We start from the raw sequence: 18,703 nt of genomic DNA, 5'->3' as shown, positions 1-18,703 counted from the left end.
CTTGTCTGATATTTCCAACTGTATAAGCTGGCTAAATAAAAGGAACTACTTGTACCTGCAAGCCTTGCTGTGTCTACATCCCTAGACCATCCTGGCTATGACAGAGTGTTGGTAGGACTCTCTTGATGTTAACTGCGTTGTCAAGTCAATGCCACCTAGTGATTAGGCTCTGAAAGGGTAAAGAATGTGGCATTTTGAAGTACACAGAGATTGTCACTGAAAGGAAAGCCATGTATCACACACAGGTTTTAAATCACATGACATGAATTATTCACTTCATTTTGGACAATTTCCAAAATGCTGCCCCTTGCTATTGTTATAAATGACACTTTCCTCTAATTTCTGGGTTTGCTTTCTCATACAGTCAATGGATAAGCCATTTGCAGGCTGTGGTATTGTTTCAGGCATGTGTTGCTTTAAATGGAAAAAAAAAATGTACTGCCTTATTCCTGAGTGAGGTCTTGTTTGTTTATATCCTCCACTTCACTGTGGTGTGGTGCAGATCCTGCAGTTTCTTTCCCTTATCTGTAAGCGATACTCATTCTCATCTTCCCACCAAATGCCAACTGCTTTTACAGGCAGACTGAGTTTATGTTCAATTTGAAGAAAAAAGCCATAACCTTCCCAAAGAAATCATTCACGATATCTTGCCTTGAAAATACAGATGTGATTTGCAGTTTGTAGCAGAAAAAAAGGTACTCCAGTGGCCACAGGAATTCCACTGTAAGGAATTCTGTGATACAAAGGACACGTTAGTCAGGGTTAGTGTTATGTACGTTACAGTCAGTTACGTCATAGTATATTCTGGGTTGTCACATTTATATTTCTTACAAATGTAAAAAGAAAGTGAGTAATGATTGTGGATGCCTCAATTTTCAAATGTTTGGTTTGCCTGTATTTTAAAACAGGTATGGTTTTCAAGTGACTGAGTGCTGATTACTTTGTGAAGATCAGCCTCATGTATCTCACATGCATCGCCCAAAACCAATAATGCCTTTTGAAACTTCAGACCTGTTTATCTTTCTCTGTCTTCTAGTTAATCATTATAAACCAGTATGTCACATAGTCTGTCCAAAAATGTCAAAACTGGATTTTCCTGACATAAAAGGTAAGCAAAAGAAAATTGTTTATGAAGACATAACATTTATGTATATTTTAATACTGTATTTATTAAGAACTTGAAGTAAATCTACTTTTTATCACATTTTTAGATCATAAAGAAATCAAAATGTCATCCCGCACAAATTCTCAAGCACAAAAGAACACTTCAGCTTCATTTCTGGGGTTCAGATCACCTTTTGCTTGGCTTTCCTCCTTTAGAAAATCAAGGAAAACCCAGACTCAGAAGCAGCCACGGTGAGCAATAATCAGAACATACATTATTTCCAGCTTAAAAAAAATTCTGTGAATTGTTCTGTGTTTTAGGAGAAAAGTTCTGAAGTTTCAGAAAACTTTATTAAATTATTTTTCCAGTCTCTTGCTTTTCACCTCATGGGGAAGACTGGAATTTTACTTGACCCTTTAATGAGAGATTATCTGTATGGTGTCAGAAGAGGACTAAGTCACAAGTAGTAGGTAGAGTCTCTTGGCTGAACCTATTTTGTTCGGGTTTTGCATAAAGACTTAAAGTATATGAAGGACTGTAGACTTAGGAGCAGCTGCATCCTCTTCAATTTCCTCTCAAGAGGACATGGTGTAGGGTGCATGGGGATCTGGTGCCCTATGGCTGTGATAGAATAGGAAAGCATAGCTTTCCCAAGTCATGGCAGAGAGTCCCGGCCCCAGGCAGCTCTGCTGCATCAGTTCCCACCACTTCTAGCCCAGAGGCAGCTTGAGGCAGCCCTGCTCCAGCCAGGCAAACCGGACAGCTCTTGGCACTTCTGCCTTCTGTGCTTTGGTTTCAGTACTTTGGTTTGCTTTGGTTTTTGGATCTGAACCAAAGATGGTCTCATGTACAGCTCTGGAGCAGCTGTTTGAAGAACATCCTTCTCCTTTGCCATTCCCAGGGCTGAAGCTGCTGTTCAGAGGGAAAGAGGTGGGGGGACAGTCAGGCTGGTTAGGCTGCCTGTTCTTTCTTAACTTTTGTCCTGTATGGCCGTATGTCAGCAACACGTGAGTGAAATCCTACTATTCTTGTGTACATCTTAGGGTACTGCTTGGGACTGGCAATCACTGGTAGAGCTGCACTGTGCAGTGCTGTGAAATCTAAGTATGAAGGTGCAAGATCTTTGGTAAAACAAGCTGATTTTCACTCAGTGAGTCTCAGATTGGTATTCTGGTCTGTGCCTGGGGCTCCCTGCCTGCATGATGCTAAGGCAAGGAACAGCTGTAATAAACAATGACAGGGAATGCAAGCCTCTAAAGAAATTATGATTAGTCTGATATGTAGGTTTTGTAACAGAGCAGCTTGCTATTGTGGAGTGTTTGTATCAAAGCAGGAGATTTAAGGAGAGGTTTGTGATGGGGCTGTGAGGTTAGCTTTGTGGATGTTCACTGGTAACAATTCCCTTACATAAAAACACAACATAGAAAAAGAATATGCTAGAATATGTTAACGTTGCTTCGTACCTGTCATCTTCTCCTTCCTCTTTCTTGTGACCTGGTAAAGCCCCTCATCCTGGAACACAGAAATGCTGGGCCACAGTTTCCCTGAATGATAAAGGGACACTTGTGTAACTGAGAATCAGATTTCAAGGGTGCTTTATCGTGGTGCACAGTGAAGTAGCCAATGCACACACGAAGGTCGAGGCTTTGCTGTAGAATCTAAGCACTGAAATGATTTCTTAATTTAAGAAGACAAAAAAACCAAACCATGCCTACTCATTACATCAGCTTTTCTTGTGTGCGTTTATCTGGCTTTTCCGTGGAAAATCTATCGTATCTCAGGCTCAGATGCCTTTGATTTCTGACCGAGCATAACTTGAAAAATAAACAAGTCAATCCTGACGTGTAACTGAGCTGATTGCTACATTTTCTAGTCACGCCTCTCTGTTGAAAACTTCCCCCACCCTCTTCTAGGTGTTGCCGTGGCATGTGGTTTGCTTTATGCATAGGCAAAGCACTGAAATAATCTGCCTCTCACCAGGTAGAGTTATTTTGGAGAGCTAGTGAAACACTATAGGATGCAGCACTGTAAATCCTTGTAAGTAAGCCTAACTGGCAGAAGCTTTTCAATGGCTAAACATTAATGGCTGGTTAGAGGGTCCTTTCAGTTCTGGAGAGACAGTTTCATCAGCTGCCGTGGTGTTCTACTGTGAGAATAAATGATGGATGCTGCAGGAAGGAGTGCACTTACATGGGGATGCAGAAGATGCTAATAAAAGGTTTGTAACTGTAGTCTGAAATCAGTGAAATGTATGATCACTTTCGGTTCAAAGGTGTCAGTGTTCTTGAATTCATCCTTACTATTTTCTAATATGTAAGTATGATTCATCCTGGACAAAAATGCTGTTTAATTGTGCTTTCAGCATATATGAGTTATGTGTTTGGGTTTTAGTTGGCTTCTTATGTAGTGCTGCTAAGAGAAGTATAGGAGAAAATGGAATATACTGACATTAGACAACTTGGTGGGAACCTGGGGAAGACAGGTGCCTTGCCTCTGTGGAAATACTAATTTGCAGCAGATTTTAATTAATGGATTTTTATTATTGTCACCGGTAGTGATAGTCATCTTTTACTTTTAATCTTATGTTTGATTGTCATTAAAAAGTACATAAGTATGTAAGTAGGAAAGTATAAAATCTCTCATTTTCCATACTGAGGAGTATTTTCCAGATGGCAAATATTTCTGAACTTGAACATCAATTTAGCTTCTTTCCTGTTTATGAATAATAGACAATATTTACAAGTATGTGCATATGTATTGTGTGTGCAAAATAATGTAAATATTGCTCAGTGCCATTAGCCAAAACAGAAACTGAATTACTGTTTCCTAAAATTAAGCAGTATTTCTCTGAAAGGAAGAAAAACTTTAATTTTGAAATGCTGGAAAATTTTAAACAGTTCATAGAAAATAATAAGGCAGTTTGGGAAATGGAGGGATTGGCATAGGGAAAAGATTAAAATAACCTCGTCAGTGTAAGTTAGCAGGGAGAAAAATAAAGCAGGATGCAAGGACCAGTTATTTCTGAGAGAACAGTGACAATAAAGACACAGATGAATTTAGAATAGTGCCAGAGGTGCAAATGAAAATTTAAATTTTGCCTAGACTATCAGAAGACATTTCTAACTGACATTTCTAACTAACATGTCAATTAATACAACATCAAGCGGGGAGAGCTTTGCACTCTTGGGCTTCGCCAAAGAGTGGCTTTGCACAATAAAGCACAAGAAGAAAGCTTCTAACAAAGCTTTTGCATTTTTGTTATGCATATAAGTAAAACTAAGGTAACTTGCTAAGCCACAGGATTTTACTGAACTTAATTTGCAGGAAATCATTGTAAAAGCTCTGGAACAAAAGTTTTGTCCTTAATTTGGTTTAGAAGCATTAAAACACAACTTTATTTAAGTTTAAAGGAAAAGCTACATACATTTCTGAGTTCTGGTTCCGTAAGCTTCATTCAAAAGGAGAGGTAGCTTTCTGCTTTAATGGCTGTTTTTATTCTGAGCTACAAGAAAAAATTAGGAATTTCAGATTCAGACTGTCTGACCAAATCCTAAGCCCGCTGAAGTCAACAGGCTTGTTTGGTTTCAGTTGGACCCCATGTCAGAGAGGAATCCTGGTTTTACAGTTCACAATTACAGAAGCAAAAACAAATTGCACCTTTCAACTGTTCTTCCCTGCCTGCAAGCACATTGCAAACAAATGACAAAGCACTTCAGGAAGAAAGGCTGGGCCACAAAGAACTTGCCAACAAGCCGGTTTGTACTTGCTGTTGAAGCACAATAAAGTAGACTACTGAGCACAGGGAGGTTTTAAGAACCTAAGAACAAGGTCATTCAAAAAGACTTGAAGACAAACAGGACTGAGCAGAACCATCTTTCCCTACTTCATTTTCTCCCAAGAATTAACTTCCTGGGAAAAAACAGTTTCTGAGACAAAGAAGAACTGGCAATAAGCACAGGCTGAACAACATTTCCTTCAGGGCTTTTGAAGGGACTGGGTTTGCTTTTGCTTAGTAAAACAAGGATCTGCAGACTCAAATAAACTCAGTGAAGTCTAGTCCTGTTCGTGTTTCTTTCATTTATTTTGTTTTTGTCTGCAAGTCACCCCATCGAGCAGAGTACTTTTTATGTTCAAGGCTTCTCGGCTTGTTCTAACAATTGCATTACTCATGGTCGCTCGAGCCAGTTCTCTGCCAAGCCTTTGCAGCCTTAAATAGCTTAGGAAAGCAGATGAGCCTTCTACCATATCTTAAAAAATGGTCAATAAAAGGGGTTTTTGGGTGAGTAGCAGCAAGTTCTGAAGTTCACATCAAACCCAATTTGCTGTCTGTCTCTCCTCCTTTGCAGGGACAGAGCACAGCTCCGAATGTGAGCAGAGTGAAATGGAAGAGAAAAACAGTAAAATTCCAGATGCAAACCACTCAGAGATTACCAAGTATATAATTTAGGCTATGAGTATTACCTACAAAATTATTTTTGTTTGGAAAAAGAACAAATACCATCTTACCATAATGCTGGATTGAAACAGCTACTTTATGGCTATTGCAGACAGTGAGATGTCAGTAGGTTGAGTTCATTTTTGGCTGTGCAGTTATGAAATTTGCAAGCTGACAAGGCCAAACTGAGTGGTACCTTTTCCCAGCACTTTATTTTTGCAGGATTTTGGCAGGGGTAGGGGGCAGAATTCTTCATAGAGCAAGTTTTCTTCAGATGCTTCTCAATAATTGTTAAAATGAGAAGCTGCTGGATATTTGCTACCTGATGAAACAACATCATGTTCCTTTTCAAAGCCAACATTTAAATCCCTCTGCCTACAGATATGACAGTTCAGCTGGCCCGTCCTCAAAAGTGGAAGAAATGGCCACGGTAAGTACTTTATCAGTTTATTGTTTGCAATGTTTAAATACAGATTTTTCAAAAACTAGTCCCCTTGGTGTAGGCTGTTGCTTTAACATCTGTTTAAATAATATTCTTGCAGTTCTTGTTTTAAATGCTGAGTAAAATGTCTGTGTTGTTGCATGTAGTAGACTGAGCTTATTCCATGTAGTAGACTGAGCCTGTCTGTTAAAGTCCAAAGTTTTCTTAGCTAGGCCCTACATCTAGCTCTGCCAGATTTCACTTCTCTCATAATGACAGAATAATTGCATGGATCTTTTCCTAAGACCTTCAGGAATTTTGGCAACTTTAACCAACCTGTAAATAGATCAAAACTCACACTGAAACAATAATCTAGTGTATTTACTTTGTTTCATTTCATTTGTACAATGATGAAAAAGAGTAGCCAGCTTGGGCAGGCAGTAAGCTAGAACCTCTTGTGCAATATTTCCATGCATAGAGTTCCCATGTAAATATAAATTTTGAGTAGGATTGTTTTGGGCTTTTTTTGGGGGGATGGGTGGTTATTCCATTTTATAAGCACAAGCTCCTTTTAAGGATAAAACAAGAGATTTATTTCTGATGTAATTTAAGTGCATGCTGTTGAAATATCAGATTTTCTTCCAAGGATTATATTTTCTATCTTAATTACTTTATAACCCTGCATTACTAACATGTTTTTTCTCATCTTCAGTTGGATGGTATAACCACAGAGGGGACTAAGAAGGTATACACTGTATAATCAAAGGCACAGAGGATGTAAACTGGTCACCTCCCTTCTCTCATATTTCAAAAACAAAGAGATAATCTATATTAATATATGACTGAGCAAAGATCTTATCAGAGAATCCTGTCTGTTATATAAACATATAATATAAAGCTATATTATAGCAAGATGAGTAAAATGTTATGAATATGGTGAACAAAAAAGTAGTAGGGTGGGTTTTTTGAGAAAAGGAGGAAGACTTTCAGCTAAAACAATTCAGCAGTTAAACACTTGTCTGCACTTCCACCATCTGAGACTGTGAGCTGAGAGAAATAGCGTGGGGTAGAACCTCTCAGTTTAAACTGTAATCCAAACACAGTTGGGCAATAGGATGACATTTTCTCCACTTTTTCCACTAAGTGCTGTCTTGCAATAAGAAAATGTAGTGGACTGTAGTGTTAAATTATTAAATCTCTGTTGGGAGGTCAGTGTGTGAATTTTAAAATACACAGATCAAGGAAGAAGTGATTGTGGAAAACTAAAGTGAAAGAGACAATGCAATAAGGATGTATTTGGATAAAATAAGTAAACTATGCCCTTATCCAAAACATGCTTCAGGATGAGGACAAGATGAGTAATTCCCCTTATAGTATGTGTAGAAGCCTATAAAATGCATGCAATTTTACAAACCTCAGTTGTGTATGTTAATAATACATTATGTAATGGACTGGCAGAGTTTGCTCACCTCCGGGGCTTGTGACACAATTTGTGATGTGACATGTGAAATGTGATTTGAACCTACATGTAGAACTGAAACCAGGTTACCTTACAATTTTCAACAGGCTGAAATGTGTAATTCCCCAATATCAACTGACACAAGTGGTCATTCTTTTGATACAAACCTAAATGAAGCAATGGAGAAAAGTACACTGGAATGGAATGAACAGCTAGAGAAGGAGATTTTCAGTGGTAAGTGTGTGTCCTTATTTTGGTATTGTTTTGATAGTATTGTTACTAGAAGTGACTGTGGTTCAAGAGAGTTTTCTGCAAAAGCTCAGGCTGTAAAACACGCCTCATTTCTAGCAGAGTGGCTACTTTTGTAGTCTTTGTCTGACAGCAGAATGTCTACTCCAACATTGACTTCAGGAGATGTCAGTGATCACTCTTAGAATGCATTTCATCTCATACTGATGCAGTTCAGAAGAATCCCATGTAACTGTATGCAGTTGTCTCTGCTGTTTCTGCCAGGAGCAGAAGGTGCATACTGCTCCTTTTAGATGCAGACATATAGTTATGTAAGAATTCTATCCCAGTTCCCTGCATGCATAATTTTGATAATGATGAATTACTGGGCCTGGTTTTATAAACTGTAAAGCCACAAACCACAGAAGCAAGAGGCATTATGGCATTCTCTTAGTTTTTTCAGAGCTGTTTTAAACCCCCGGTCAAGAGTTGCAGGTTCTTTTTTAGCTTGGCTCATGTCCTCCCAATGGAAGACTCAGAAACAACTCATCTTTTTTCTTGTTCTACGCTGAGTTTCTCAGGAGTCTTCTTTTTTGTGTGCTGAAGAGAAACTTAGGAAAAATGGAGAATTTTAGTACCTTTGGATTACATTTTATTCCAACTATATATACTTATCAATACTTTCTTAATGCTTTTGTAGTGTTAGCACAGATCTGTAATGACTGATTGTTCAGTCTTATGTATTTAAGTGGATTAGGAAATTCTGTAACAAAACAATCATATCCATTGTATATTATGTGTGGTGTTTTCAGAATAGCAGAAGAATACAATTGACAAAGGCATAATTGGTTTCAACAATAAAAAGTGTTTTAGTACATTGCTGTCACTCTTCTGACTGAATATCTTGGTTAATTGAGCTATATAGTATTTAATTCCAGTTCATGAGGTTGCCTTTATATATTTATATAAATACATATTTGTTGCTAGACTGAATCACAGCTTCCTAACTATTTAATTACCCTTTTTAATCCAGAAAAATGCCATTTTCAGTGCTCATACAATTCAGAAGAGAACTACTTTTATGAATGAAACAAGCAGTGGACATGCCAAACTACTGAATATGCTTGTTTGACAGTTTGCAGGATTCTGTTGTCGTATAGTTACATCATAACTGTGCTTTGTGAACGCACAGAAAGGTCCATACTTGCCTAGTGAATTCTTTACAGGGATTTTTTTTTTGCTTACAGACTATATTTGGAAGGTTTACTCACACACGCATATACAGTGTGTGAGTGAGAATCAGCATAAAGACTAACATTAACATAAAGAGCAGTCATGGAGGAGAGCATTTTTTTTCTTGTAGTCATAATAGGTGACTGCTGAAAGGTCCTATGGAGGAAGAATGTGTGGTTTGGGAAGGGTTTTGAATGCTGAGAAGCTGATCCCTTTAAAAGCCAGTTCTGATTATTATCGTAGTACGTGAACCTTTTTAACATAAACAGTCAGAAGATTATTAAAGAAAATAAAACCAAGTATTTTTTTTTTTTCTCTGTGCAGTTCTAAGTGATCTGGATGACCAGCTGGCCCAGGAACAAACCCAAGACCCTTTGGACAGGACAGCTTCTACTAGCAGTGCATCAAATGTCCAAAGTAGTAGTGCATTCCCTACTTCAAAGAGGCAGACTGCTAGTAGAGGGCAACAGAGAAATGACTGGAGTGACGTGCCTAGCACATTTTTCCCAGATGGACTGAGAACACTAAGGGCCAAAGACGAACACAAGATTTTCATCAGACCAAGAAAGTTACATAGTGCATATATAAACTGGCACCAAACAGCCTTTCAAGAAGATTGTAGCTACGGTGATGGAGTCGAGGGAAATCCTCGTCTGCAGCGTAGGAGGCTGTCTGCGGTTTCTTTCGGACGCTCTTCGGAAGGGAGCTTATATCCCCCTTCTGTCACACAGAACAGTGGATTTAGGCACAAGGGTTGTATGAACAGGGATACAGCTGGCAGAAGTTACTCTGTGTGTTCCCTTCGGAGATGTCCATCATCTGTATCTTCTGATCAGCTATCAGCATCTAGTTTACAGCATCCATTGATAAGGGAGAGCAAGAATGGTTTTGTACCAAGGTTTGGGCGACAGAACCCAAAGAGAATTCCTCTGTCTTCCATTGTATGGAACAACACACCAGACTCTTCAGAACAAACTCCAGAAACAATGTTTAGAACTCAATCACTGATGGAGTTTCATGCTACAGACCATGGTAGATATCCCAGCTCTTTACAAGAAACTAAGAAGTACCCAAGTTACCAGTCAAAACACCACTATAGAAGATCTATTTCAAGCAGTAATTGCTTTAGTAGAATAAGTTGCCCGGACAAAGCTGCTTCTCCCTTGCCCTTTGATAACTGGGAAAACTATCCTTTATACAAATCAGAAAATAATCTCTCTAGATCCTACTATAGAGATACCTCTTCTCATGGCAAGTTGTATGCAAACCAAAAAAATTCTTATGGAAGAAAAGACAGCTATCCTTCTTGGGCTGATATTCCTCAGTGTTACAGTGATGAAGTGTTTCTTTCCCCTGATGCCAGCTTTGAAGCATTTATGGCTAATTTAAATGACCACCAGTGGCCACATACAAAGAATGCCAAGTTTGGTTCACAGCGCCTGCAGAACGATTTTCACATGTTCTCTCCAGAAAATACAAGTATCAAAAGGATGACAAGAAGTCCCAACAGAAATTTTTCAGAATTCACTGAGAGCTGTCAGCCTTGGCTAGGTTGTAACTCTTCTGTTTCTTCATCTGGTATCAGAACTGATGAGTCAGTCTTTCCCAATTCAAAGGACGAACCAAAACCTACAGGACTGAACAGGAATTCTGTTGTTGTTACCCAAAGGTGCACTAAGGCAGACTTAACACACCTGGAAAAGGCTGAAGGTGTGAAACAGCCAGATGAAGACATGAGGTTACAGTCGGTTCCTCAACAAGCAGATACAAGCTACATCAATACACTCAATTTTTCTTCTAACAGCCCTGCTTCTGCCATGTGGCAAAGAGATGTATCTCTCTTTAACACAATGACATCGAAGAGACAAACCCAAGCCACTGCCAGAGGAGATACTGCAAAAATTTGTACATCAAGTGGTGATAAAAGAAATGTAGAAATGAAGGAAAATGATTGCCCACCCAACAGTGTGTTCAGTCATCCTCCCTGTATTTTGCCGGCTGATGGGAGCAGGAAGGAACATTTTCTTCCAAGTCAGAAAGAATGGGAACATAATCTGCATTATGCAGCACAAAGAGAGAGTATCAAACAGGATAATTGGAATGCAGAAGCCCCTAACAAAGCTACTCCAAAGAGACAGTCCTCACTACTGAATGTTACTTCTGCTCTATCCACTGAAAAATTAGCAAACTGTCAAGGCAAATTGTCCTCTCCTCTTGAGCACTCATCTAGTTTCTCAGAAAACTCTCCACAAGCACTTTCTCATAAACACAATGCTAAATGCTTAGGAACACTAACTAGCTCTTCAGTAAATTGCACTGTTACTGAATCTCAAGAAGAGATGGGGAAAAGAGCTGAAGTGAGTAGAACAGGTCTTAGCAAAGAGATTTTACAGAAAACACTGCAAAATGCAAGCACTTTAGTTACTAAGGACTGCAATGGACAATTCACTACTAGTTCTTCACAAAATGGAAATTCTGGAAATATTTATAGGCATAGCTTTGATGGAGACACCAATACCTCAGAAAATAGTTTAAGTTATTTTTGCCTTGAAAAAGGAACTGAAAAAATGAAGAGTACTTCACCTTGTGTTAGAAGGTTTCACAAGCAAGACAGCTCACCAAGACATACCAGTAGCTGCAGCATTACTGGCTCCCCTGGCAGAAACAGCTCCAAATCTTCTGAGCCCCTTGTTATTTATTACACTTTGCCTAGAAAATCAGCTAGCATTGCTGGTAGTATTATGTCAGAGATGCCCATCTCTTTACCTAGAGAAAGCAGAACAACCTACAATTGTTTAAGGTCTGAAACTCTGCATAGAGCTGACACCTCTTATTCTAATCAAAGAGATGTGTCTTGTTTAGACCCAAAACGTTCCTTTTTAACATCAGCATCATTAAATGCTGCCACAGGTGACAAAGATTACCACAGTCCTTTAACCAAAAATATTGATGATTCAATGAGTAGTAGATCAATTGATCTGACAGACAGATGTGAACATCGAAGTAGAAGAGAATCCTCTGTGTTTTCAGATTATAAGGAGAGGGGTAATTTTTTGCAGAAATATAAAACCACAAGCACATTTACAGTTTGTGTTGATGAAGATCATGTCAAGTATCATGAACTAGTTTCAATTTATTACACACTACCACGGAGGCATTCAAAAACATTTTGTAGCCTCTTTAGAGATAATGCGGAGGATGCAGATTTACCTTGTCCCAAAGAAAATGCTCAGTCACCAAGAATACAAAACAAGAAAAATGAAGGTCATGTGAGTTTAGCAAATGATTTTTTCCCTACTACTTCAGAAAAGGAAGTGCCTTCATATTCTTCTGACCAAGTATCTCCAGTTCTGGTCACACCTCAGAATTTAAGAACTGTTGTTGATAGTGAAGAAGAGAATTCTCACTTATCCCCTAGCGCTGAGAGGTCAGTGAGTGTGGTACCTAACAAGAAAGATAATTCAGCATATCTTTCATTAGCAGAAAATGTACTTTCTGATGTGGTGACAAAAGAAATTTCTTTTGGTGGCTCACAATCCACTGCAATAGTGGATAAGTTAGGTAAGGCCATTTCTAATGCTTCAAGCAACCAAAAGGCACAAATAAATGTAAAAGAAAAGAAGGAAATTTTACAAAGAGCCACACCACAAATATCCACTTTATCAACCCCTCCCAAGCCAGGCAGACATTTAGAGAATCCTTTATATTCTAATTCAACAAATAAAAATATTGTACAGAAAAGAAGCTCTGAAAGTTGCTCTCAGCCCCCAAAAGTGAACAAGAAAAATATGAACAGTTTATTCCTCCGCTCCAGAGAGAAGAGTTCCCTTGGAAGGAGTGGTAACACAGAGCATGCTGATGGGCCACTTTCTCCTATGGAAGATGTATACAGGGATAGTACCCAAGTTACACAGAGAGTAGATGTCCGACACCGAACCACCCCTCTGTGTAATAATAAATTTAGTGGACTGCAGTTAAGGGCTGACAGTTCAAGAAGAAAAGAGAATGGTTTAAACTTTTGTAGCAAAGTGCTTCCAGAGTCTCCAAGCAAAGCATCTGAGGTAAGCACAGCTTCCAGTGCTGTTCCATTACTTCAGCTAGACAAAGTGGCTAGCACAGATACAGATGAAGTAAAGAATTCAAAAATTAAAAAAGAGCAAAACTCACAGAGTTCTCATATGCGTGAAGTTTACAGTGGTTTTCAGGAATCAGAGAGGCATAGGGAGGGCAACCTGAACAATAAAGTCCCCAGGGTTACACAAGGTCAGAACACAATGCAGAATAAAGAAGAGGAGAACAAGCTTCTCTCCAACTGCACAAGTGACAAAGTCAAAGATATAGAAAAAAGGAAAAACAGACCTTCAATTAAAAATAAATTGGCAGCTGTTTACAAAACAAGTCGTAAATTTTCAAGTAAAAATTTACCCCCTAAACCACACATAAGTAACATTTTTTCACAGAATGATGGAAGTGCTACTTCTTTAGATGTCAACATATCCCTTGACTCATTGATTTCAATGGATTCCCACCAGCCTTTCCTGAAGCTGGACAATGAAAATCAGAATCACAGTCTGAACTCTGACAAGAATACTCCAAGACCAAGAACAGCTGATAACAAGAAGACTGAAAATCAGAATGATTCTTCTTTGCTTGTTAACACCAAAAGAAGGACTTTTACAAGTTCATACACCCAGAAGGAAGCCATCAGTCCTCAAAAAACTGCAGTGGAAGTGGAAAATAAGCCAAGACTTTCAACCCTATTTCCAGATAAAGCAGTAGCCACAAGAAATAAGAATTCCCAAACACTTGATCTCAGGTTAGAAAGCAAAAGCCAGCCCATCACTCCCAGTGCTACTACCTCATACCCACTGAATGAAGAAAAAGGAAGAGCTAGCCGTCATGCCTGCGCTCCTCCCCCGCCACTTCTGACTGACAAAAACTCCAACACCTATGTTAATAGCTGCTTGCAGGCAGACACATGTCCAGAGCAAAACTTGACTTCCCAGACAGTGCTTGGTCAGCGTCAAAATACCTCTCAGCCTCTCAGCTTAGAAAACGCCAACCTCAATAGCTATCAGTTGCGCAAGAGCCATGCGAAAAGTCAGCGTGAGCGTCACCTCTCTGAGGGCATTTGTGCCCGAGATCCCCTTGAGACCTCTGCCTCGGGAAGCAATATTCTCCCCAAAGATGGCATACATGGGAAGAGATTTAAATCTTACTCAGAGCTGTTGTCTTGTGATGAGAATGAAAACTGGGCATCAGATGATGAAAAATGTTACAGCACTAGGAATTTAATGTATCCCTCTGTGGAATTTGGTATATTTGGCAAAGAGCAACAACTGGCTTTCCTGGAAAATATCAAGAGGTCACTCACCGAAGGGCGATTATGGAGACCATGTCTTCTTAATAACCCTGGTGCTTTCAGAGATACAGAGAGCTCTTCTATAAACAGGGCTGAGCTTCTGAGCTCGAGTTCTGCTGGGAGCAGAATGTCATCAGCTGCTTCGTCCCCCCGAGAGCTGACTGATGCCTACGTGGAGGACCCAGCCGCTTACTCGGACTCAGACAGTGATACCACCACCGATGATGAATATTACCTAGATGAGATAGATAAAGAATCAGAGCTATGAAGCGACTGTGGTACTAAGAGGGCACAATAGTGTGGTAGTTTCTGGGCAGGCAAAAACATGTCAAATCCGCTGAGCCCATTCCTGTGCTGCTATAAATTGGTACAGCTTCCTTAGTTTCAGGGAGTTAGTATGTTATATTAGCTGAGCATTTGACTTCTGGATTAAATGTGTGGCTTCACCTTTCCTGCTTCTCTTAGCAGGGAAAAACAATGTTAAAAAATCCCTTCCCCAAAAAATAGAAGATAAACAGCTGTGGAGCTTTGGGCAGTGTAAGTCCAGGGATGGCTTTCCTCTGAGTCAGCAAGCAGTAGTTAGGTTCCTGCCAGCTATGCAGTGCTGGAATGGATAAATTCTAGCTTGAGCTGCTTTTTCTTACAGAACTTAACAGACAACCAAGAAGTTATTTTGCTGATAATTTGCTGATTTTCTGATCTTCCTCATTATCAAGCATGATAATCCTTCCCACTGAACAAATATCCTCTCAAAATGAAACATCTTAAATCTTTACAGCATATTCTGCATGAATGTTCTTTTTCTGCATTCCTGGGAAGCATAGCAGCAATGTCCCTGGTGGCATTTGTTCTGCTGTGCTGTTGAGGCAGATTCCACACCAGGGCTTTTCAGCATTGCAAGAGCAGTGAGCAATGTGAATTGCAAAAGTACTTCTAGTGTAGGAGAAAAAGTTCAACACAGGGCACAGCACTGAGAAACTGACCAAAAGAAAGACACCTGAGCATGGAAATCTGATTTCCAGACATGGAAGATTCATAACCAGCACAGCTTTGGTTACAGATGACATGACTGTCCAGATTTCTGTCTTTGACTTAGAAACAGGTTAATTTGGATTAAAAGTCAGACACTTTTAACAATTAAAAATATAAAAAGATTTAGCCTGTTGATTTCCTGTATCAACCTCATAGGTTGAATCTTTATTGTCCTAGTAGTGAAAAGATAACCAAAACAATTTGTGAGGTCCTAAAGTTCTGCAGCTGCCTCTGCTTGGCTGGTCTCAGGATGAGGCAGTTGCAACCACTGGGCTCCTTCAGGGCAGCAGCACCTGGGGCAGCCTGAGAGGGCACTTGGCTGGGGTGCCACTGTGCCATAGACTGTAGCTTTTTACATGCAAAGTAAATAAAACCAGCAAGAAAAGCTCTTTGCCCTTTGTTAAATTACCATCACTTTTTGGTATTTTTCAACTGTTCCTTACCACAGTACTCTTTATCCTCTAAACTGAGTGGGTGTAAACATGTTCATTGGCTCTTCTTCAGCCACAACAATAATGTAGTATTATTACTCAGTGGCCAAAACTTGTCCCTGGCTATTAAATTTCTAACTAAGCTTTGTTCTCTTTTTATAAAAAAATCAGAAGTGGCTCACTGAGCCAGAAGATATATTTTAAAATAATTATACATTTTCTTCTACTTTATTTCTAATTTCATATATGGCCTGAAATGATGGTCCATATTTTTATATGCTTTTTAATCCAATAAAATTTCTGTAGGACATAATTATATTTTTCTAACTTGAAGGACAGTATACTGGTATTTTAAAATAATATATTTTACACAAAACAAGCAATGCTTGCATCACTGACTACTCCACAAGAAACTAAAAGATGAAAATATTACAGTAGGTTAGAGGTATCCTTATTTTTTCATACTGTAAGCTTCGTTAAAGAAGTGGATCTGTAGTTCAAATCTGTATTGATATATGAGTATTATTACTTTTTGCTGGGGTAATTTGTCTTTTGTTGTAAATAGAAGGACTAATATAAACTGTATATTTATAGACAGAATTGATCTCTACGACATGCCTGTTTCACAAGGATATAAGAATATGCTGACATAGGCAATGCTGGAAGGAAATGACTACTGTACAATTTCAGTCTTGTAAAATGTGGTATTCTAAGGAGAAATTATGTTTTTCTGTAAATGTCTCTATGCTCTGTGTGTACAGGATTCTGTAAGGTAAGACAATAAAACCAGCTGAGTATCTGTGCAGAATTTCTGCTGTTGTACATTTCTGAAAAATGAATTAATCCAAAAATTTGGGATACCAGCCTATATAAGGTAAAGAATAATAAAAAGATATGTGTATGAAGCAAGTAAACGGTCATACAGTTTTTCTTGACTAGACATGGATGATTTAGAACATTTTTATTTGTAAATATTTTCTACCCATTCAAAAGTAGTTGGATTAAGTGCTCACCTTGCAGGCATAAGTTTTTTTCATTTGCTATGCTGTGTATGACAGGCAATGAGGTGGCTTGATTTAACATAAGCAAGTAAAAACTGCTTTTGATTGTAAATCAGTTGTGGAAGACTGCAGCCTGTGGAGGATGTATAAACTAAAATTTACACTGAATAACAGTATTCTAACAGTCAATTGCATGAAAACATAGGGAGAAATACCTTTTGAATAGCAATCAGTTCCACTCAGTTTAGCAGAGCCAAATTATGACACCCCCACTCTTCCAAGATTTTCTTTGGCAAAAATATATTCTGTAAATGTTGGTAATTTACAGGATATTCACATTTAAAACCATTTGTTTGAAATAAATTCTGAATTTACATGAAAAAATGTATTGGTACTGTATTTGTTTTTCACATGCTGTGAATGCAGTAGGCCATTAAAAAAATAAATTCCAGCATCTTAATATGGTTGCCAACATCATCAGGGTGCTGATGGCCAACAAAGCCATGGATTGAGCAGAGCAGGCAGCCTCGGTCCATCTCACAGCTGTAGCCAGCTGTCACATCAGCTGCTGGGCTCAGGCCTGCCTCCTGCACAGGCAGGATGTGCTACCTTCTCTTGTCCTGCCAGCTGAGGAGTCTCCAGCACACAAACAGCCTTCCATCTGTGGTAGAATCTTTACTGTAGACATACTAAACCCTTAGAGAGCTGAATGCCTACAACTTGCCTTGAGGTGCCAATACTCCACCCTGCACTCCAATAGGGGCCGAGGGTAGTGTTTGATGAGTAGTTTTACAAGGTGATGAGCTCCACGTGAAAATCCCTTCAGCTGCAATTAGGTGTGAATGAAACCTGGCTGCCACGTTCTGTGTAATAAAGTGAGACTCTTTCAGCCTTAATTACTACAGCCAGTATTTGTGGTACCTGAGCTCACTGATGCAATCCTTCAGCCTGGCTTCAGAAGGAAACATGGTTTATGACCTAAGGTGGTTTCTCTGTCTCGACCTCTGTCCACCAAGTAGGTCATGCATGTACCCAGATGATCTTGGAGCACTCTACCATCTTGATGGCATTTGAAAGAGGGGACAGAAATGTCGTGGTTTCATCAAAGGATAAGTCAGGATGGGTGTAACTTTGGAAGGTCTCTGGTCCAGCCTCCTGCTCGCAGCAGATTGGCTTCAAGTTCAGGGCTGGCTTCTTAAGGCTTCATCCAGTTGAGGCTTGAAAATCTCTGAAGATGGAGAATGGACAGCCCTCTCTGGGCAACCTGTGCCTCAGCCTGTAACATGGAGATGTCACAGGGTGACCATCTCTTCTTTCTACTCATGCCAGTTGTCTTTCATCTTTCTGCTCTGCACCATCTCTTGATCTTCCTGGGGGCTTCTGTAAAGGTCCACCCCCTCACTGAAGGTATCTCTTAACAGGCTTAACAAGTCCAGCTGCCGCAGTTTCTCCTCACAGGGCTGGTGCTCCAGCTTTGCCATCTCAGTGGCTTCCCCTGGATTTGATCCAGTTTATTGATGCCTTGTACTGGGGAGCACAAGTCTAGATGCAGGATCTAGATGTGGTCTAACAAGTACTGAATGGAGGTGGATAATGACTCCCCTGGACCTCTGCCCTTGTTCATTCAGCCCATGCTGCTGTTTGCCATCCAGGGCTCATTGGTGGCCCATGTCCCTCCATGCCCACCAGGACCCCCAGGGCCATTCCCTCAGAGCTGTTCCCAGCAGCTGGTCCCAGCCCATACCAGAAAAGGGGTGGCTCCTTCTCAGGAACAGGGGCCCAAGAGCACCATCAGGCCCTGATTCCCCCACCTCCTCGGGGCTTCCCTCACTCTCCCTGCCCATGGCTCATGACACCATTTCAGCCCAGCCTGGGGCCATCAGTCTCTACCCCACTGGTGGCATAGGACACTGGTCTCCATCTCTCCTCTGCCCTCCCTGCTGAGTCTGGCCCTGTCTGCAGGCTGACAACCCCAGGACAGGCAGCTATCCCCAAG

At 39.9% G+C, this 18,703-nt stretch overlaps 1 protein-coding gene across 1 annotated transcript in view; it reads left to right on the top strand.

Moving 5' to 3' along the window:
• The window catches only part of LOC136357600 (exophilin-5-like), a 37,831-nt gene extending 20,688 nt beyond the window's left edge, over positions 1 to 17,143 (top strand). The window contains exons 3-7 of the mRNA XM_066313020.1: positions 1,037 to 1,108; positions 1,212 to 1,356; positions 5,922 to 5,970; positions 7,528 to 7,654; positions 9,206 to 17,143. Coding sequence (XP_066169117.1) covers positions 1,037 to 1,108; positions 1,212 to 1,356; positions 5,922 to 5,970; positions 7,528 to 7,654; positions 9,206 to 14,511 — 5,699 coding nt within the window. The 3' untranslated portion in view covers positions 14,512 to 17,143. The remainder of the gene's footprint in view (positions 1 to 1,036; positions 1,109 to 1,211; positions 1,357 to 5,921; positions 5,971 to 7,527; positions 7,655 to 9,205) is intronic.
• Positions 17,144 to 18,703: the final 1,560 nt, after the last annotated feature.

This window comes from Sylvia atricapilla, chromosome 2 (assembly GCF_009819655.1).
Source record: "Sylvia atricapilla isolate bSylAtr1 chromosome 2, bSylAtr1.pri, whole genome shotgun sequence".
Classification (NCBI taxonomy): domain Eukaryota; kingdom Metazoa; phylum Chordata; class Aves; order Passeriformes; family Sylviidae; genus Sylvia; species Sylvia atricapilla.
This window is presented reverse-complemented; position numbering and strand designations above follow the sequence as displayed.